This window comes from Chrysochloris asiatica, unplaced genomic scaffold, assembly GCF_000296735.1.
Source record: "Chrysochloris asiatica unplaced genomic scaffold, ChrAsi1.0 scaffold00006, whole genome shotgun sequence".
In the NCBI taxonomy this organism is placed as follows: domain Eukaryota; kingdom Metazoa; phylum Chordata; class Mammalia; order Afrosoricida; family Chrysochloridae; genus Chrysochloris; species Chrysochloris asiatica.
Genome location: NW_006408524.1, coordinates 16925737 through 16948507, shown reverse-complemented (window position 1 = coordinate 16948507; position 22771 = coordinate 16925737). Strand labels below are relative to the sequence as shown.

Genomic DNA, 22771 nt, shown 5'->3' with positions numbered 1-22771 from the left:
TTATCAACACTCCCTTAGTGAAAGGCACCGATGAGCATGCAAGAGGGCCAGAAGGAGTTATTATCAGCATTTGAGAACCTCTCAGGGAGGGTAGAGACTTATTTCCTTCCTGAAATATCTTCAATTTGCTTTCAATAACCTGATTTTTTCCCCGCTTTTACAATCTTCCCTTGAGAGATATCTCAACCAGGTGTCTCAACAAAGCTACCAGAGTTTGAACCCAGATTTGCTAACTTTGAGCAAGTAATTGATAATAGAGCTACCTTACAGCTTAGTTTTGAAGATTGAATGAATGAAGTCACATGTACGATTACTTGCCAAAAAATTTTTGCACACCTGTGCAAAAGCAAACAAACAAGCAAACAAAAAGATAGGTGTGCAAACAAAAAGACAAATAATCAAACTTGCAAAGTCATATTATTTGCACACCTACCTTGATCTGTGGAGCTCAGTGGCTCTGTAGGCTACACACAGGATTGCAAATCACAAAGTCAGCAGTTTGAGCCCGCCAGAAAAAGATGAGGTTTTCTGTTCCCACAAAGCTTTACAACCTGGGAAATACATATAGGGTCTCTGTAAGTTGGAACAACCTTGATTTATTCATTTGGAGTAAAGGTGGTCTTGAGAAGGAAGGGAACTCTTAAAAGACCTAAGGAATTAGTCAGAAAGTTTCTGAAAGTCTAGTGTACTGAGCTAAATTCACTTACCTTGGGAGAGAAGCCATACAAATGTAAAAGTTAGGCTGGAAGGAAAGGAAAAAAGAAATACTGACAGGTATTGTTAAGATCCATTGCGTGGGAGCAAACGCTGCACATTCAGGTAGAAGACTGGAGGTTTAGGATGATACAGGTTACTGAGAACGCGGTTCAGGGGCTGCGCGCGTCCTGCGGCTCCAATGCTGCCACCTACAGGGCTTGTGAGACAGAACAGCCTCCCACATGGCTCCAGGCGGCCTGGCGCGGGGGATCGCTGGTCCCCTTCACTTGGATATTTTGAATGATTTCTGTCCATAGACACAATCGTTCTGAAACACATTTCTAAACATTATTAAAAAAAAAAAAAAAGGCGGGAGGGAGGATGAAAACTAAAATAAGACAAAGCTCCATACATAGGAGAGTAGAAAGGTCACATTGACTCACTACCTGTGTAAGGCATTGAGTTCGTTGTTAGGTCATGTATAGCATATGCGTTTAATCCCCACAAAAAGAAAGATATCGTCAGCATTATTATCCTCATTTCACAGTAGATTAAGGAATTCAATACACAATGGTCTAGGTTCTAACACATTACCTACCTTAAATTATTTATTTTCTCTTTCCCTCGTATGAAAGCACATGATTGAATTGACCAGACAGTATACACAGGGACAGAGAGCTTCTGTCTGCACAGGGCAAAGGCTGCTTACCTTGAGTAATCGTTTCGAAAACTGGGACACTTCAAAAGAAAAGGCTATGGCAGATTTTTTTTCCCCCCCCTTCCATGAATGAGTCAGGCTCTTATATTCCAAGGTCTAAATCTTTCTTCAGTTATGAATTAAATTATTGCTAGTCATTCAGGTTGAACTGAATGAATTAATGTTCCAACCTAAGATACAAAACAAGGTGCCTTGTTTGGATTGTGCTGCCTGGATTTTTCTGTTAATCCATCAACATTCTGGCACGTTATAGGCTGCATTTATACCACCACAGTGTGGTACTGATGCATTGGGTCTGGGGTGTGGCCTGAGGGTCTGCTTTTCCAACAAACTCCCCGGTGGCGGTGACGCAGAAGCTGCTGATCTTAAGACAGCACTTTGTGTTCCAAGTAGCTTTGTTTGTTCTAACTCACAATCACCTTACAGACAACAGAACGAAACACTGTCCGGTCCTACGCCAACCTCACAGTCGTTACATTTGTGCCCATTGCTGCTGCCACTGTGCCAATCCATCTCATTGGAAGTCTTCCTCTTTTTCCCTGGCCCTCCACTTTACCAGGCATGATGTCCTTCTCCAGGGACTGGTCCTTCCTAACATGTCCAAAGTACGAGGGACAGTTTCGCCATTCTATTTTCTAAGAAGTTTTCCAGTTGTACTTCTTTCAGACAGACTTGTTAGTTCTCCTGACAGTCCATGTTGTTGTTGTTGTTAAGTGCCGTCGAGTCGGTTCCGACCCATAGCGACCCTGTACAGGGTTTCCGAGGGTGTAAATCCTTACGGGAGTAGAAAGCCTCATCTTTCTCCCGCGGAGAGGCTGGTAGTCTCGAACCGCTGACCTTAAGGTTCGCAGCCCGATTCGTAACCACTACGCTACCAGAGCTCCTCTTGAACAGTCCATAGTACTTTCAATATTCTTTGCCAACACTATAATTCAAGCCCTGGTTGGTGCTATACAATAAGCATTGTACTAGTAACCTTAAAAGTCGCCAGTTCAAACCTACTAGCTGCTCTCAGACAATTATGGTGGTGGTGTAGTATGTGCCGTGGAGTCAGTTCCAACTCAAAGCAACCCTGTATAGGATTTCCGAGGCTGTAATCTTTACGAGAGCAGAAAACCTCATCTCTCTCCCTCAGAATTCCTGGTAGTTTCGAACTGATGACTTTAAGGTTAACAGCCCAACTCATAACCACTATGCTACCAAAGCTCATTTCGGAAACCTATTCAGGGTTGCTATGAGTCACAACCAACTCGACAGCACACAATAATACAACAATACCATAATTCAAATGCATCAATTTTTCTATGATCTTCCTTTTGTCCAACTTTCACATGCATATGAGGCAACTGAAAATACTAGAACTTGGGCCAGGCATTTGTTAATCCTCAAAGTGACATCTTTGCTCTCTAACACTTTAAAGAGGTCTTTTGCAGCAGATATGCCTAATGCAATATGTCCTTGGGTTTCTTGACTGCTGCTTCCATGAGTGCTGATTGTGGATCCAAGCAAAATGAAGTCTTAGACCACTTCAATCTTTTTTCCATTTATTCATGTAATTTGTTGTTATGGTGAAGTGCTGCTGAGTTAGTTTTCACTCAGAGGTACCCTGCATAGGGTTTCCAAGGGTTGGCTTGTGGGTTTGAACCCCTGGCTTTGCAGTTAGCTATCCAGTGTTTACCCTACATAGTTACACTAGGACTCCAAGTAACTAATATCCAAATAACTGTTGTTGTTGTTATGTGCCGTGGAGTTGATTCTGAATCACAGCAACCCTATATAGGATTTCCAAGCAGCAGCTGGTGGGCCGACCTTGTTGTTCAAAGTCAAGTGTTGATCCTACAGTGCCACACCAGGTTATTGAAATACAAAACCAAGCCAAACCCAATGCCACAGAGTCAATTCCAACTCATAGTGAGTGTTCTTATATCAGGGACAGAGTAGCTGTGTTCCTTAAGGGTTTCTAAGATTATACATCTTTACAGACGGCCTCATCATCAAACACCTCCTATAAGCTCTAACGGAAAGCTACTTAAAGCTGTTAAGAACAGAGTGATGTATCAACAGACTGTGTTTACTTATTTATTTTGCCTGGAGTCCATTTAATGGCATCTGTTAGTAGTGTAACAGCTGATGCCCAACTATTATTTCCACCAAAAACCTGACAATAAGAAAGGCAAGGAGACTAGGAGATAGATTACTTTTCCCACATCAATTAAAATATTCAGTTAGGTTTTCTTTCCTTTCGTTCTATTTGTTGTTGTTGTTGTTGTTAAGTGCCGTCAACTCGGTTCCGACCCATAGCCACCCTGTATAGGGTTTCTGAGGAGCAACTGGTGAGTTTGAACCACGGACCTTGCAGTTCAAATGGCTTTGCAGTCTGGCGCATTAACCAGAACTCCTAGTTCTATTTACTCACATACAGATATATATATATATACATGGAGTCTTGGTGTGCGCTGTGGGTTAATGTGCTGGACTACAAGATCAGTTTGAAACACAAGGTCGGTGGTTCAAGCTCACAGCTGCACCTCAGAAACCCTATATAGGGTCACTATGGGTCAGAACCGACCTGACAGCACTTAACAACAACAACTATGTATATATGAGTGCATCAGCTCTATAAGATAAAATAAGCACTGGACTGCAGATCACAAGGTTGATGGTTTGAACCCAGCAGCCACTCTATAGGAAAAACATGAAGCTTCCCAGTCCCACAAAGATCTACCACCATGGAGTCAGTTCTGATTCATAGCAACAATGTACAGGGTTTCCAAGGAGTGACTGGTAGGTTTGAACCACCAATCTTGTGGTTAGCAGGACATTCTTATCCAACAGCACCATTCCAGGACTGTCTCTATCTATATTGAGTCTCTCTCTGTATGTTGTTATTGTTCCATGCTGTCTAATCAGTTCCTACCCATAACGACCTGGTATAGGGTTTCTAAGGAGCAGCTGGTGAGCTTGAACCACCGGCCTTGCGGTTCAAACTGACTTTACAGTCCAGCACATTAACCCACAGCACCACACCAGAACTCCATACATATTGTTGTTGTTGTTAGGTGCCATGGAGACAGTTTTTACTCATATCAACCCTGTATAGGGTTTTTAAAGCTTTAAAAAATCTCTTCCATGGGCAGTAAGCCTTATATTTCTCCTATGGAGCAGCTGGAAGGCTCAAACTGACAACCTTGTGGTCTGCAGTCCACTGCTTATAAAGTATTGCTACTAGGGTTCATGCATGCACAGGTTGAGTCCAAACCCAGTGTGTTTAAAGCTGTCTCTGTAAGCAGTGGAGGACTGCAGACAGGTTCTCTCAGTCATACATTCGTCTTAGACTCACTAAGCTGCCTTCATCAAACAGCTGCCTTCATCAAACAGCTGCCTTCATCAAACAGGTCCCAAAAGCAATGGCTTCCAAGGGAACCTGCTGAGTCAGTGAAATTCAAGGCCCAGAGGTCAGCTCAGAAGATTATGGTGACTGTTTTTTTTATATTCCAAAGGGGTAATCTTGATAGAGCTTACTGGAGAACACAGGACAATTATAGGGACTTACTATAAAGCAACTGTTTCATGGGAGAAAGATGAGGTGTTCTGCTCCTGTAAAGATTTGCAGCTCGGAAACCCTGTGTAGAGTCACTATGAGTCAGAACCAACTCCACAGTACTTAACCACAACAACAATTATAAAGCAGAGTCCTGGTGTGGTGCTGTGGGCTAATACGTCAGACTGCAAAGTCACCTGAACTGCAAGGTTGGTGGTTCGAGCTCATCAGCTGCTCTTTGGAAACCCTATACAGGGTCGCTATGGGTCAGAATCAATTCGATGGCACACAACAACAACAAATTATAAAGAAGTTTTAAGAAAATTTCAAAGTGCATTGTTGACTAAAAAAGCCGGGAAACTTGTACTGAGGAATTTTTTTCCCTTCTATCAAGACAATGTACCTGCTTATTCTGTGAGGGTAGCAAGGACTGTTCTGTGAGAATTTCTTTGGGAGACTGTCCCCTACCCACCCTACATCCTTGACTTTGCTTCTTCAGATTTCTTTTTATTCTCAAAACTCTAGGAATATTTAAAAGGAATCAATTTGAGCGGCTCAGAGATGACCAAACTGCCATTTTGGCATTGTGTAAACAGAAGAGCACAGAATTCTTTGTTGAAGCATTAGGGAGGTGGACACCCCACATTCAAAGTGTATACACCAAGTTGGAGAAGATGCTGAGAATCAATAAGTTCACATTTTGATATTTTTATGGAATGAGGAGTTCTGATTTTATAACAATACTTTTTGACTCACCCTTGTATTGTTGTTAAGTGCTGTTGAGTTCCAACTCATAGTGACTGTGTACAGAGTTTCCGAAGAGCGGCTGGTGAGTTTCAACCACAGACCTTGCAGTTCAAACTGACCCTGCAGTCCAGTGCTTATCCTACAGAGGCACACCAGGATTCCTACCCTTGTATGTCTATCTTTTGTAAATGGAAGCCTTATTTATATTGATATTAAGTGCCCTCGAGTTGGTTTCAACTCACAGAGACCCTGTGTAGGGGTTTCTAAGGAGAATATGGTGAGCTTGAACCACCAACCTTGCAGTTCAAACAGCTTTGCAGTCTGACACATTAACCCACAGTGTTATGTTGTGGTTGTTGTTGTTTGATGCCATTGAGTCAGTACCGACTCATAGCCACCCTATGCACAACAGCGCTATAGGGTTTTAGAAAATACAATGTCTCAAACCAAGGTCGTTTGGCAACATACAAAGAAAGTATGGCAACTCCAATGGGAACAAAGTGCTTAGTATGCACATATCTTCTATTTCAATGAATGCGGATTTCTTGACCTGTTTCACTTACAGTTAACTGTTAGGTTTGCAGAGCAACGGCTGGCTGCCATGGTTGTGAAGATAAAGATATCTCCAGAGTGGGGAAACAAGCTGCTGGTTTCTGTCTTCGGATCCCTAAGACAGAACTCTAGGGCCTAAAATCTCCTACATTTGACTTTACTCCTTTAGGTTGATGCATTGCTCGTAACAGATGCTGAGGTACTTAGATGTTGACTATATTGTTGTTATTAAGTGTCTGAATCGGTTCCAACTCATAGTGACCCTGTATAGAGTTTCTGAGGAGCAGCTGGTGAGCTTGAACTGCTGACCTTGTGGCTCAAATGGACCTTGTAGTCCAGCATGTTAACCTGCAGCACCACACCAAGACTCTGTGACTATATTGATACTGTAGTATTATAATTGGAGTCCTGGTGTGGCGCTGTGGATTAATGTGTTAGACTGAAAAGCCATTGAACTGCAAGGTTGGCGGTTCAAGCTCACCAGCTGCTCCTCGGAAACCCTATACAGGGTCATTATGGATTGGAAGCAACTGGATGGCACTTCACAACAACAACCACAAGTATTATAAATATGGATACCCACTGTGCCAGTTATCTGGTGTTGCTATAACAGAAATACCACAAGTGGGGTGGCTTTAACAAACAGAAATTCATTTCTTACAGTTTGTTGCTGTTGATTTTTAGTGCCATCAAGTCAGTTCCGACTCATAGCGACCCCATTTAGGGTTCCCAAAGAGCAGCTGTTGAGTTTGAACTGCTGACCCTGTGGTTCAAAATGACCTTGCGATCCAATGCTTTATCCCAGAATGCCACACTAGGAGGATGGAAGTTTGAAGTCAGGGTTTTAGTCTCTTTTCAGCTTCTGTTTCCTGTTTCTTTGGCAATCTCCCTGTGGCCTGGCATCGTGCTTTCCTAATCTTTGCTTGCTTGCTTTATTTGCTCTTTATATCTCAAAAGAGATTGATGTAAGCCATACCCTACATGAATACTGTCACATTAATAACAAAAAAAACCTTTTCCAAAGTGGGATTATCATCCCAGATATGTTGTGTTGTTAGGTGCCATTGAGTTCTGACTCACAGAGAACCTGTATAGGATTTTCAAGGAGCAGCTGATGGGTTTGGACTACCGATCTTGTGATTAGTGGTCCAGTGCTGATCCCACAGCACCACGTCAGGACTCCAAGATATAGAGGTAGGATTTGCAACACATTTGGTGCAGGGGCACACAAGGCAATCTATTAACACCTGTGTTACATCAATTGCTGTTAAGCCAAACCCTACTCATGGCAAACCCATGGCTGTCAGAGTAAAACTGTGCTCCACGGGGAATTAGATTCCCAGGCCTTTCTTTTGAAGTGCCTCTTAGTGAACTGGAATCTCCAACCTTTCCATCACCGAGTATTCACACCAGGGTGAACCATGTGGCAGGTCCCAGTGCTGAGTGCTTGATATCTGCTATTGTATATCTCCTCACCAGCTCTCTCTGCTGCCATTGATATCTCCATTCTACAGGTGAAGAAACTGAGGCTAGAGATGGAGCGTTTCAGTAACTTGGACAAGGTTGCCCAAACAGGACTTGCTTGTTTGAAAATAAACATAGCTTTCTAAAGGAAACTGGGAAAAAAACAATGTGTGTTTTAAAATAGTTTCTATCATTTTGTTCATCACTAGGACACTTACTGGTGGAGCAGAAAGGACTCTGGGGTGGGAGTCAGAAGCGTCAGTTCTAGGTTGAACATTATGTGTATTTGTCATGATTTTGTTCTGTTCTATTTTCCTTGGGAGCTATGTTTCATTCCTCTGTAACCAAACTTCTTCACAGAGTAGGGGACATGGCTTCTGCCAGCACTGGGGTCTCTTCTCACAACTTGGTTTCAATCAGAAAGCAAAGTCTTTCCCCTTCCCCCTGCAGCTCAGGTTTAAAAACCCAGGGATCTTGTTTCCAACCCTGGACCTATGGATGTAGCCAGAGAGATGAGACACTATGATTGGACCAGCTGGGGTCACATGATCTCTCTGGTTGTTCCAAGTATATGTGGAATTGGAGTATTGCAAAATCTATTGCAAATTTGAGCATTTTGTAAATTCTATTCAGATACAGACTTATAATAGAATTTCTATTACAAATTCTAGAGTATTATGAATTCCATTACAAATCAGGTTGGATTTGTGCACCACTCCCCAAAAGATATGCTGAAGTCCTAATCCCTGGAAGCTTATTTATAACTAGCACATTTGCAAATGTAACTAGTTAACCTGGGAATGTCCCAGTTTACGGTGGGTGGGCGTGACTACACTATGGCTGGGGTCCACATAGGAAGAGGAGAAGAGACAGAGACACAGAGAGAAGATAGTTGTGGCAAAATGGATGCAGAGATTGGTGGTACATTGCCACAAGTCAATGAATGCTTGATACTACTGCCCTAGAAGTCTCGAGGACAGGACTTCTAGCCTTGAGAATTATGCTAGAATAAATTTCTGTTGTTTTAAGCCACCCAGTTTGTGGAACTTTGTGATGACAGTCTGAAGAAACACATGAAGTATAATGACTGGCAGACCCAAGTAAAGTCATAGATTTTGAGGACTATTTCTCAAAGCAAGTGTTTGCTATGCTGGAAGAAAACAAAATAAAATTTTGGGTAAGTTATTTAATTTATTTGAACCTTAGTTGAATAGTTGATCTAATGAAACAATTGAATTAGACACTTTCATATCTAAAAGTTTCTAGTTTTCTGTCATCAGGCAAGGTGATTCTGTTTAACCCTGGTGCGACATTGTGGGTTAATGTGCCAGACTGCAAAGCCGTTTGAACTGCAAGGTCGGTGGTTCAAGTTCACCAGCTGCTCCTTGGAAACCCTATACAGGGTCACTATGGGTCGGAATCGATTCGACGGCACTTCACAACAACAACAAAATGGGAAAACGGAGGCTCACAAAATGAACTAAACATCAGAATGGAAAGTGGAGGAATGAGGACTAGTATTAAATCACTGGGTTTGTCTCAAATAAACCCCTTTGAATGCTTCTCATCTGAATTTTATTCATTCCATAATGGTCAATAACTAATCCAATTGTTAGCAAACTACTATACATTCAGTTAAGGCTGATGGGATACTTTTGATGAATTAAATCTTGGGCATTCTAATTTATTATCTTATTGCCTTCTAAGAGATGCTGGAATTGTTCATTAATATAATTACTGCTTTTCTGATGGCAGGTACTGGAAAATACGGCTTTGGGAAGGAAAAGCTACTCAGAATTCAAGTTTAAAGAGATGGTTTTAGGAAGAAATTGAGAAAAAACCTGGAATGAACTGATCATTATCTTCAAGCTCAGAGACACTGGATACGGGACCACAGAGCTGATAGTGGTCAAATAAGTCACCATTGTTTGTTTTAAGATTTCCCTAAATAAATATTTATACCACACAATCAATGAAGTCTAGAAAGTCAATTGGCTGTGTTTTATTTTTAACAATCCTTAAATTAATTTCATGTCTTCAGCATCTACAAATATCTGTCAAGATAACTTAGAGAAATAACTTAAAACTGCTAATGGCTTGCTCTCCTTTTGAGCAAGTATATCAGGATAAAATAAAAAAATGTAAGACTAAGGGGGAAAACAATCTTTGATTGTTGTTTTTGTGTGCTACCCAGCCAGTTCCGACCCACGGAGACCCTGTAAAGACTTTCCAAGAGTGGCTGGTGGGTTTGAACTGTAGACCTAATGATTATCACACTAGGGCTCAATCTTTGATTATGAATGTGTAATAATATAACTCAAGAACCTTAGTGTAAATATCTTTGTATGTGTACATTACACATGTACATTATATCCTTAAGGAAATAGTTACGAATATTAAATAGATGTTCACTAAAGCATCCTTTATAGTAATGACAAAACAAACCTGGAAATAGTTTGGTGGTAGTGGTGTGCCGTGAGGTTGCCAAGGCTGTAACAGTTTATGGGAGCAGAAAGCCTCATCTTCCTCCGGCAGAACAGCTGGTAGTTTCGAACTGCAGACCTTGCAGATAGCAGCCCACTGTGCTACCAGAGGTTCTTGGAAATAATTTAGGTGGGGGATTATTTTGAGGAGTATGGTACTTTCCTACAATGGACCATTATACACTTAGTAAAAATGAAGCTGTCAAAGTGATTAATCAGTGATAAAAACACTCACAATAGCTTAACCAATAAGAGTGTGAGCTCTGAAATTGCCATTCCTGGATTCTGAATGTAGCTTAACTCATTTCTGTTTGTGTCACTAGGACAATTTACTTAAACTTCTGTGCCTAATTTTACGAAGATGTAAAATGGGGCTAAAAATAGTACCTACCTCATAAGCTTGTTAGGAGAACTGAATGAGGTAATCTGTATAAACTGCTTAGCACAAAGCCAGGCATCCTAATAAAATCAAGCTTTTTTTGTTTGTTGGTTTGTCAGAAAAAATTACTGCCTAATTTTTTGCCGATGACCATACATTAATTTGATAATTAAGAATAAAAGTGGGTTTTTAAAGAAGTATTGTAAGTTCTTCTAAATTCCTAAAATTCAGAAAATACAAGTAGGTAGGGCTGCAGGTGACTACATTTCAACATCTGTTTCTTGACCCTTAAAGAGTTACATCCACTCATTTATTCACATGTATTTATTATGCATTTATTTCTTGCCTACAGTATGGCCTAAGCACTTCAGAAAGTTTTAGGGTCTTCACAGCTTATTTTCCAAGGTCATTTAGTGGTAAAGGATGCTACAACCCCGTCCACATAATTAGGCCTGAATTCTAGCCACAAAGGAGTCTGTCTGTGTGGCACAAATAGTTTGCAATAGGCTAGACCTGCTGCGGCACCATAGGATAAGCACTGGACCTCAAAGTCGGTTGAACTGCAACCCGGGTGGTTCAAACTCACCAGCTGCTCCTCAGAAAACCTATACAGGATCATTATGAGCCCAAACTGACTCAACAGCACTTAACAACAACATTTACTTAAAGGTTGGTGGTTCAAATCCAAGCAGCAACTTCGAGGAACTAAAACCTGGCTATCTGTTTCCATAAAGATTATAGCCAAGAAAGCCTTGTGGAGAAGTTTTACTGTGTGACACATGCATGGGATCTCCAAGAAGGGTGAAGATTTGATGGCAGCCAACAATAATTTCAGCCATCAGACAGGAAGGGGCAAAGAAAAGTACTTCTGTGCTTTTAAATAAACTTTCCACTTATTTTCCATTGGTCCAAAATTAGTCAAATTTACTCTTATTTGCAAGAGAGTTTCTTTACTACTGAGAAGCTATATACAGAAGACAGATGGAAGGTTCTGTATAAAGGAAGAAGAGAAGACTAGATATTGGGAGACAGTCAGAAGTCTCCACAGTCTTCACTGATGTTAGTAACATCCTGATAGTATATACCCTTTAATAAGTAATGTTGACCACAAGACTGGTGGTTCAAACTCATCAGCTGCAAATTGGAAACCCTCTACAGGGTCCCTATGGGCTGGAACTGACTTGATGGCACTAAACAACAACAAATAATGTTATACTTTTTCTCCTGATCTACAGATATTTTCAAACAATTGTTCTGAGATACTGATTGGAAGTCTTGTAGGAGAGCTAGTAAAACCTAAAATAGTAAGTACAAGGCATTGTTTTGTTGTCTGACACCCTCCACTGCCACCATACTGCAGGTAGACAGATCGGGTCACAGCTCTGATGCCAAGCAAGCTGTTAATTAGGTAAATCTGATTGGGAGAATGATTTACCAGGGTGAATGTGGAGAAAAGATCTTTTCGCAAAGATTTCAAAATAAATAAATAAAAATAGACAAACACACTACCATCAAGTCGATTCTGACTCATAGCAACCCTATATGGTTTTTTTTTTTGTTGTTGTTGTTAAGTGTCCTTGAATCGATTCCAACCCATAGAGACCCTGTATAGGGTTTCTGAAGAGCAGCTGGTGAGCTTGAACCGCCGACCTTGCAGTTCAAACGGCTTTGCAGTCTGGCACATTAACCCACAGCACCACACCAGGATTGCATATAGGATTTTGGAGACTATAAATCTTTATTGGAGCATACAACCTCATCTGTCTCCCACAGATTGGCTGGTGGGTTTGAACCACTACCATTGAGGCAAGCAGCTAAATGCTTAATCCACAGTGCCACCAGCTATCCTGTCTTAAAGATGTTGTTCTTAAATGTTGTCTAGTAGGTTCTGACCCATAGTGAACCTGTATAGGGTTTCTGAGGAGCAGCTGGTGAGCTTGAACCACCCACCTTGAGGATCAAACCAGCTTTGCAGTCCAGCACATTAACCCACAGAGCCACACCAGGTTGGTTCTCCATAAATGAGCAGCACCATTGTTTACCTAGCAATAGAGTAATATTTATCTCAATAATTCCCAGTCTCAAATGATTCATTGATTCAGGGAATCCTTGACAAAAAGCCAGTACTTTGAAATATTTTAGATGTTTCGATAGTTTTTTGTTTGTTTGTTTGTTTTGTTTTTTAAGTTTAAAAAATCACTGCTTTTAATTTAATTGTAGATTAAGAATCCATGACATTCTGACCGGGTTGCTTGGACCCATAGATATTTAAATGAACAAGTAGTATGTGAAACAGACAAACCTTACCCCGTTACTCATGCCATACCTTGATTGCAGAGACAGGGATTGGGGCTAGGACAGGGATGGTTTAGAACCAGGGAAGGAGTGACGAGTAGTTTGTTTATTATAATATTAAAGGAAGCAACAGTGGTTTTGTTAATTGCTAGAAGCATTTGGATTCAACTGTGTTTATAATGGTTTGGTCTTATCATTCTTATCAAAATGCCTTGTTTTAGTACAGAATCAACTCTAACAGGATCCCAAAATCCCAAACCAGTTGTTGTAGGTTGAGTTGCACTTGTATAATCATAAGAAAAGAACTTCATGACTGCAAACTACAAACAGAAATGATATTACATGGGAAAAGATCAGGTTCTTGACTTAGTAGTTCAATTTTGAAAATGACCATTCAAATAAATTACACCAATATTGTTGGAACAATGCTTTGTCATTGCCTAGTGTCTCCCTATCACCTCTTTATCCCCAAAAGTTCTTCTCCTTCCCTCCCCACCCCCGCCCAAGCTTCTGACATTTTTGTTATGACATTAGAGCTCAGGGACAGATTTTAGAGGACTTCACACCAGCCTCTTCTATGAAGGACGGAGAGGCCAAGTAAACTAACAGCAAAACCCAGCAGAGATTGCACAGCTCTTTAACATTTTAGCCCAGAGATCTAAGAATAAATTCACTGTTCAACTGGTGAGCTAAGTTATGGTCTGCTTTTTATGGTATTACAGCTTGTATTCTTGGTGCCAGTTCAGTTCAATAAATATTTGAGTACCTCGTGCGCTAACTCTGTAACTTTAATTTGCATCATATCTAAAACATCCAGTGGTCCTTTCCCATAACTCTTATGACTCATAATGCAAGAAGGCAGCACATTTGTAATGAAAAGCATTGTGATCAGGGAGCCAGAGGAATTCTGTTTAAATGGGCAATGCCATTAATGTAATGTGTGACCCTGGGCAAATCATTGACCTCTTAGCTCTCAGATTTCTCAGTTTTAAAGAGAAGGGCCCAGGAACTGGCTTCTTTGGTTTTCTAAGATCTCCAAAGCTTTTTTTTTTTTTTAAAGAATAGAAGTCACATTTTTCTTTTATCTCTAGAAGAATCATAGAGATGTTGCTAAAGAGTTGATAAATAATGACTTATGGGTGTTATCCACTGTGTTACCCAAACCTTACCAAACAGATGAAGATGGAAATTGCTTCCTCTAGTATGAGTCCTGGTGTGGTCCTGTAGGATAAGCACTGGATCACATGGTTGGTTTGAACTGCAAGATTGGTGGTTCAAGCTCATCAGTCGCTTCTCGTAAACTCTCTGCACGGTTACTATGAGTCGGAACAGACTAGATGGCACTTAACATCGACTAGCATCATGATTGTTATTGTTACCGCTAGTTGCCTTGTAGCATCCTCCCCTCTGCTCTTGGATAGCACTCATGGATAGCACATGCATAATGAATCCAAATTCTGCCTGACCCTGAACCATGACAGTTGTGAGTGACCCACAGGGTTTTCAGTGGAGGATTTTCGGTAGTAGATTTCCAGATCTTTCTTCTTAACCCATCTTAATCTGGAAGTGCCTGTGAAATCTGTTTGTCATCAAACACACAAGCCTCTATAGAATGCACTGGTTTGGAATTGAACCCCGATTTCCCTCATGGAAGATGAACATTCTACCATTGAACTACCTGTACTATCTAGACTCAGATTGCTGAAATACAGTTATAGAAATCATTTCCATTCTGAGGAAAGTAGTCTGAGAGGGCCAAAGACAAATTAGGCACCTACTCCAACTCCATGGCCAAATCCCTGTTGCTAATCTCAGTAATCTTTCAAGTGCTGCCTATGTGCTCCACATTATTCCCAAGTTTCTCAGTTGTTCAAGGTCAGGCCAAAGCTAGAGCCAACTGATTTATTGCTACCATGTAGGACTCCTGGTGTGGCGCTGTAGGATAAACACCGAACTGCTAACCACAAAGTCAGTGGTTCAAAGCCACCAGCTGCTCTTTGGAAACCCTATACAGGACAGACTCAATGGCACTTAACAACAACAATATTCTCTTCATTGCTCTTCCCAGATGCCCTTATCCCATCAAAGCCCTACCCCACATTTCTTCAAGGCTCAGCTCTTGTGCCACCTACTCCAGGAAGCCTAATCTTGCCTTCCTTGAAAGTCCATACTTTATCTCCCTTGCTGGAATGTAGGCATTTTGGTAGTAGAACTGCTTATCTTTGTTAAGTCTAAATTGTCCAGACCGGTGACTTTTATAAAGTGGTGGTTGTTAAGTGTTCTTGAGTCAGTTCTGACTCATAGATACCCTGCATAGAGTTTCTTAGGAGTGGCTGGTAGGTTTGAAGGACCAACTTTGAAGTTAGCAGTCCAGTGCTTATCCTACAGTGCCACATCAGGACTTCTTTATAAGGTAAAAGACTTAAAAACAAAACAAAACTGGAATCTATTAAGCCCTCCCCTTTTGTTGTTGTAGGTGTTGTGGAGTAGTTTCTGACCCATAGTGCCCTGTGTGGGGTTGTGTAGGAGCGGCTAGGGGGCCCTTAGTGGTTCCACGATTCCTTCATCCAGTATTGAAGAGTGAATTAAATTAAAAAAAAAAATTTTTTTTTTTTAGGACATAGGGTTGATATAATTTCTCTTGAAGTAGTTTTGGGCCTTGAATCCACATTACTGAATTATATATTTAACTGATGTCTTCAGTGAGAATTCAGCATTGCTTTGGGGTCTGATGACGTTACACATTTATAAAAGAAATAGCAGAGACAGTGCTTTTGCTTACATGAACCTGAGACAGAGACCCTGAGTTAAATACAAGGGGGTTTGAAAAGTTTTGAAGACGAATTTCATTATCTTTTGATTCTAATTTTTCCATGAAATTTTTGAAGTCTTGTATTGATTGGTCTCTAGGCCCCATTACTTCTTCCCTCTGGAAAGATGTCATCTTGTTGTTAGGTGCCATTGAGTCTGTACTGACTCATAGCGACCCTATGCACAGCAGAACGAAACACTGCATGGTCCTGGGCCAATCTCACAATTGTTGCCACGCTTGAGCCCACTGAGCCCACTGATGCTGCCACTTTGCCAATCCATCTTGCTGGACGTCTTCCTCTTTTTCTCTGACCCTCCCACCTTACCAAACATGATATCCTTCTCCAGCGACTGGTCACTCCTGATAATATGTCCGAAGTGTGAGAAAGATGTCTTCCCTCTGGAAAGACTTCATAAAGGGAGCCAAACACACATTTTCCCCCACCTCCTCTTTTGATTTTCAGTCAAGGTTGACTCTGGGATTTGGATTTAAATGTGATTTATTTTAAATGTGAAAGCAAATCTATGTGCTTCCCTCAGTTCATTTATTCATCCATTCACTTGATCCTGGAATATCTGAGCTTTGTGTAGGGACCAATCAGCAGCTGATAGACTGTCACTTAAAGGGTCAGAGGCAGCAAAAGCAGATGCACTCAGAAATGCTCTTGGGGGCGAAGGAGGCTCTTTCAAGAAGTAGGGCCCATTTGCAGAAAAAGGCAGCAAGGAAAATCACTGGTGGCAGCTGATTAAGACAAACAGGAAGAGACAGGCTTGCCACAAGCTTCTATACATCTTTGGGTTTGCAAACTTCAGGCAGATGAAACTGTTTCAGGTGGTTTGGGATTTACACCTAGAGTGCATGCTAGTGAGTTCCCCATCACCATGCCACTCTTTATATGTGTCATGCCAACCAAGAGGAGGGTGCCAGGGTAGGTGCATGAGAGTAACTCAAACTCACTCTTCAAATTTCCAGCAGTTTCTTCATGCATATTTGTCCCAGTCATCTGCTGAAGCAGAATACAGTAACGCGTCCCTCAGCTTTCCCATTACTTAGTTTTCTGCAATGAAATCCTAATTAACTTTTTAAAAAATAATCTAAAAACCCCATCTGAGGAGAATCTTTCCTCCTTGCACGTCTCTGGGACTATGCGTTTTAATTTTATTCTTCATATTTTCATCAGTCTTGCATTTGGAGGTAATGCTGTGCTTATAAAAACATTTTTATCCTCTACAAGTTCTCTTTATGTTTAATGAATACATTAAACCTACACTGATTTTCCGGAAGCTGCTTGGCCTTAGTGTTATTAAAGGGGGGTGAGTGTGAGGAAAAAACACACATTTTTATTCTTCTTTTAAGTTTTAAATGAAAACTCTGTTTTGATAAGAAAATGGAGCATTGTTAACCTAGCGAAAAGCTCTTCCTTGTCTTACTTCCCCACGTCAGAGCAATGCGCTCTTATATGCTCCATAGTGTACCGGGACGTTGGCAATGTTGCACTTAACTAAGTCTATAAACCGCTCGAAAAAATGAAAATAAATAAACAGCCAAAATAGGGGGTTGGGGCTAAGAAGGAGCTAGACTCAGTGTGTCAGCAAACAGACTAATTTGTTTTACAAAGGTATTCTTTCTGCTACTGCAAACTACCCATTTGGCTAGGAGACTGAAAGGTCCGTTCGGCTGGGGTCTGGGGCCGGGATGGGGGAAGGGCCTGGCTTGTCCATGATTTGTCCTTTGGTTGGAGTCTACCCAGGCCGATTTGTAGCTGGGAGAATGGGCGGGTTGGATCCCATTCTAGGAGAGAAAGCCGATGGCCCATCGTGAGGGATCGTAAATCGGTGGACAGCTAGGCACTAGGTCCCAACACTTGCTAAGCGTCCCCGCATTTCCACCTCTACTCGGCGCCTTTTAATTCACCTTGGTTTAAACCCCAGAGACAGGGTGACGCGCTGGAGCCGGAGGCCACGATGTTTGGGGGATCCGCGGGACGTCGGATTAATCTTCCCGACACCTAGGGCTGTTGGAGATGAGAAGGGCGCAAGTCGGGCGGGGGCTGCGGAGACGGAACTCCGCGCTGCAAACCGCCACCGCCCTGGCCTCAGCCAGAGATTAGCAGCCCGACGAGTCCCTCCCTCTTTCTCGGTTGAATGAAAGATTAGTCCAACAAGCACCTCCCTGCCCCTGTCCACCGAGGTTGGAAGGGAGGAGTCTCCGAGCGACTGCAGCTCTTTTAAAGGGCGAAAAGAGTCCTCTTCTGTGCATTTATTAATCACCCTTGAGTGTCGTCCCAGCGCCTGTCCTCTTTGGTGTAAGGACTCGCACACATAAGCAAACAACAGGGATCTCTAAGGCCACTTTTCCCTTGGTTGGCTCAGCCCACGAGTCCGTTGTTGCGCCCTCGCCAGAGAGAATCAGAGCAGGGCATGAAAAGTTGCAGGGCTTCTCCAGACTCCCGTTTGTCGCTCTTTCCCAAAGCTGGGGCAGTCGGCGTGAGCGAGAGTAGCTCAGCATCCCCGGTGTGGCGGTAGCTCTCCCGGGAAACGGAGAAGGCGCCGCGCGCGCCTGGAGGTGGAGAGGCGCCTTGCCCACTCTGCTCCGCACCTCCGGGGCCGGTGACCTCCCTCGAAAGCCTGGGGAGCGGCCGGGACGTGTCCCCAGTGAGGGGTTCCCGCAGTCCTTCCTGTACCGGGGCGCCCCCAGCGGGTTCAAAGAGGCGGCCGGTGCGCCTCTGGCTCTAGCGCCGGAGCGAGCGTGCGCGCCGGCCGGGCTGAGAGCCGGCGGGGCGGGCAGGGGGTGGGGAGTGCAGGAGTGGAGGACTCAGCGGCAGCGGCAGCGGCAGCGCCCGGGGCTGTAGCTGCAGCCCGAGCGGCGGCGGCGGCGGAGGAGGAGGAGCGGCGGTGCGAAGTCCGCAGCGATGGTGCTCCACTTGGTCAGTTTCCTGCAGCTGCGACACCCCCTCCTCCCGGCCCCCTCTCCAGCGTGGAGAGACTAAGGCGCGGCAAGCAACTCCCTAAAAAAAAAAAAAAAAAGAAGCCGCATTGGACGAGTCTGGCTGCAGGACCCCTCCTCCCTGCGCGACCCCCACCCCTCGCCTCCCCCTCCCGCCGTTTCTCGTCTACAACACCCCCCATCCCCCCGGCTCCCGGGCGCCCGCCTCCCTCTTTCGCGGACTGTCTCCTGACACGCCGGCTGAGAGCCCTTTTTGACTGCGAGCCGAGGGAGCGGAGCAGAGGCGGCGGCGCGGGACCTGCAGTCGCCCGGGATTCCCTCCAGGTGACGATGCTCTGGTTCTCCGGCGTCAGGGCTCTGGCTGAGCGTCCCTGCCGGCGCTCGCCCGGGATTACCTGCTGCGTCTTGCTGCTGCTCAATTGCTCGGGGGTCCCCATGTCTCTGGCTTCCTCCTTCTTGACAGGTAGGGGAGGGGGCGGGAGGGATTGGTCCTCCCCGACGTTGGTTTAGTACCTGGGAGAAGAGGCACTGGCTTGCCTCGGGGGTGGGAGGGTGAGGAGCGCGCACCTTGGCGCCTGCCCCTCGCTGGCGGGATGGAGATGAAGCAAAGCCCGGGAGGTAGGGGAGTCTGAAGGTTGTGAGCCGGTTTAGAGGTTGAAGGCTGAGTGGCTGTAGACTTCAATGAAGTGATAAAGATAATAGAAATTCTTTCACATTAAACTTGGAAGTTGATTGTAGCATGTTTCTCAATTCTTATTTTAATCACTTCTCCCCGTATTACAATGAAGGGAAACATTTACACCTTTTTTATGTACACACTCCTTTCTGTCCCTATAGGGTTCAGTATCCCTTCTGAGCTAAGAGCGCTTTTTAAATCACCCGTTTTCCAGACCTTGAATTTAAAGAAACCATAATATTAAAAAAGGATAATAATCGCAGGATATAATAATTATATGTTTTCAGGCAGGTGAAGACCTCAGCTGGTATTCTGAAGGACATACTTTACTGACACCTGGTGCAGAAAAGAAAATATAGAGTCCATTTCTAAGAGTAGAGAAAGGAGGATTGTGTTTCAGAAAGTGATTTCAACCCAAGACAATATAAGGCAGGACCATCTAAAGGCCTGTTCATTGACAGCCCTGAATTTTGTTCAAATTGAAAATCTGCCATAATAGCAAATTTGATTTATTTGTATTTAGTATAAATGCATTTATAACAGAGGAATATTATTAAAGATACAGTAAAATCCTTGGAATTGTGCTTAAACCACCTGAGGAAGAAAAAAAAAAAAAAAAGAAATCTATTTCTATACAACTTGTACGAATAAAACTATATGAAATGGATTTTTTTAAAGTGAAAGATTCTTTGGGTGTTGGATCATTTAAAATTCAAAAAGCATTTCTGCAATTCAGTATCATGGTTTTAAGAGGATTAGTGTAAAACTTTAAATGTTTGTAGTTATATTGCTAAGTTTAAAATAGTTCCCCCTACTTCACTTCAGGTTCCGTTGCGAAATGTGAAAATGAAGGCGAAGTTCTTCAGATCCCATTTATCACCGATAACCCTTGCATAATGTGTGTCTGCTTGGTAAGTGTGGAGATCGATTTCAGCTACACCCTCTCATGAGATAAATCCATGAAGTGTTGTAATAAAACCAGATCTTAAAAATGTCATTCAGTCCTTACAAAGCTGCGCATAGTAGGTATGTAACAATCATTTATGAATTGAATTCAGTGGAATTTATGAGTTTTATAGACTTTGGCACATACCAGTTTCATCACACTGGGAATTCTTAGCTTTGCCATATGGTCACAGAAGTAAATTGAAGATGGACTTTGTATAACTTTGTCTCAGTAGTAATTACAATGTGCAATATCTATTCCCAGTAATGGCTACTGTGCCAAATCATAGCTGCTGGCAAACTTTCTGCCTGGGTTCTGTCTTTTGAGCTCAGCAGGAAAATAATGAGATAACATTTAGATATAAAGGTCACAGATAAGATACATGGCTAAGGGAAAAGAGGTGATTAGTCAGAAAGGACAAAAATGAAGACAAGATAAAATCTTAGATTTTTTTTTTTTTTTGGTCTGTTCTACCCTACAATCTCAAATACAGTCTTCTTTTCTGATTTGAAAGAATTCATCAAAAAGAACAATTCTTTCCTTAACTGGAAATGTCACTTGGCTGCCAGCTACGTAGTTAACACTGTCAGTGGTTAGTAGATTAAAAACAACAGCAACAACAACAACAACTTGATTTATTTTAGCTTAATAGTTAATAAGTCTATTTATTAAGTAACTGCATGGAGAGATTAAGCTATATGAATAAGAAATTCTGAGATGAAATATAGACCCAGAGCAGCATTTTTTCTTAAAAGTGCTTTGCATGCCAATCACTTGTAGCAAACCTTGATTAAAAACTACCACATCAGGAAAACCACTGCTGGAGATACATGAAGGCAGTCAAATGCAAAACCCCCAAGTGATAGATGACTACTTGTTACCAGATCTGCATTCTGTATGGAACTGGAGAAGGGATCCTTTTCTTTTTAGGTGAAAGCCAAACCATCTGGGCTTAAACTGTCCAAACTTTTTAATGACAAGGGATGCGGTCAATGTTGAGGAATGATAAATGGGTGAAGGTGAATGCCTATATTAAATGATTATCAGGTTCGAAAGACTAAGGGAATCAACAGAAACCGGAGTAGGAAATGTATTATTTTTGCTGAGACGATGAGTATTTTTGCCTATTGAAAAAGAGCTAAGAGAAAGGGGTTCTTGTTTTGTGCTAATTAATGATCTCTTACCACAGAATCTGTTAGGAAGAAGCTTTGAGGTTAAATTTGGACTCAGTTGTAGATTTACGGATACAGCTCCGTTGGGTGGGGATTTTTTCTTTCGATTTTTAAAAATTTCTTTTATCGGTGTAACCTCTTAAGATTTCAGAGGAAATTAGCTTGACCAAATAAGATTGAAATGTGTTTGGAACTCCACATGTGAAACAATGTCTGTTTTTCCTTAGCAATATTACTATTTACGAAGTTTAAATATACACTTTTGATTTTGCGCATCTTGGCCAACCATGCATTTCCCTAAATGTGGAGACTTAACTGATAAATGTATAAATGTTAGAATCCTGCCTTTTTGAAGGCAAAAGAAGGAAGAGAAAAAGCATGCATCATTTGGAATTCAAAGGGGAATAATGTTTTGTTTTTCCCCCAGAAAATATTGACTAAGGTCAGAAGGAGCAGTGGATCCTTTATGGTTTTTAATACTTTATAACATTTAGAATGACCTACTTTGGGTGAGCTATATCAGAATTCCTTTCTAAAGATGTAACATCAAGATTCTGGCAGTTGAACTCACATGGTGTGGCACTGTAGGATAAACACTAGATTACTAACTACAAGGCCAGTGGTTCAAGTCCATCAGCTGTTCCTTAGAAACCCTATGTTGTTGTTGTTGTTAAGTGCCATCGAGTCGGGTCCGACCCATAGCGACCCTGTACAGGGTTTCCGAGGGTGTAAATCTTTACGGGAGTAGAAGCCTCATCTTTCTCCCGTGGAGCGGCTGGTAGTTTCGAACCGCTGACCTTAAGGTTCGCAGCCCGATTCGTAACCACTACGCTACCAGAGCTCCTGTCAGGGTTCATATGAGTCAGATCCTACTGGACTGTACTTATCTACAACAACAATTATTCAGAAGATGCCTTAGAGCCTAGCGTGAAGACTTAATGGTTCGTCCTGGCGACCTCTGCAGGGGTCTAGCATGATGGGACCCAAGTTGTCAAAGTCATAATTGTTTCCCAAATATTTGTGATTGACTTGGTAAAATCAAGTATGAATAGATGAACTACCATTTCTCCTTATGCATCTCCTTGTACATCTTTGGGGCACCATGATACACTGTGAATTTTAAAGTATCCCATAATGGCATATATCTACTGCAGCTAGAAGGTAGGCTATATGAGTGTTTAGGAACTGGTACCATGAATGTGTTACATTTATAACAACTAACATTTATTACCACTGTACTTTTTGCTTGGTGGGTACTCTCTAAATCTGCATTATTTCATTTATTGCCATTATGTGCTGTGGAGTCGGTTCTGACTCATAACGACACTGTATATAGGGTTTCTG

General features: G+C 42.3%; 1 protein-coding gene across 1 annotated transcript in view; it reads left to right on the top strand.

Moving 5' to 3' along the window:
- The first annotated feature begins 18828 nt into the window (after nt 1–18828).
- Nucleotides 18829–22771, top strand: part of BMPER (BMP binding endothelial regulator) — a 410362-nt gene continuing 406419 nt past the window's right edge. The window contains exons 1-2 of the mRNA XM_006832140.1: nt 18829–19096; nt 20135–20220. Coding sequence (XP_006832203.1) covers nt 18964–19096; nt 20135–20220 — 219 coding nt within the window. The 5' untranslated portion in view covers nt 18829–18963. The remainder of the gene's footprint in view (nt 19097–20134; nt 20221–22771) is intronic.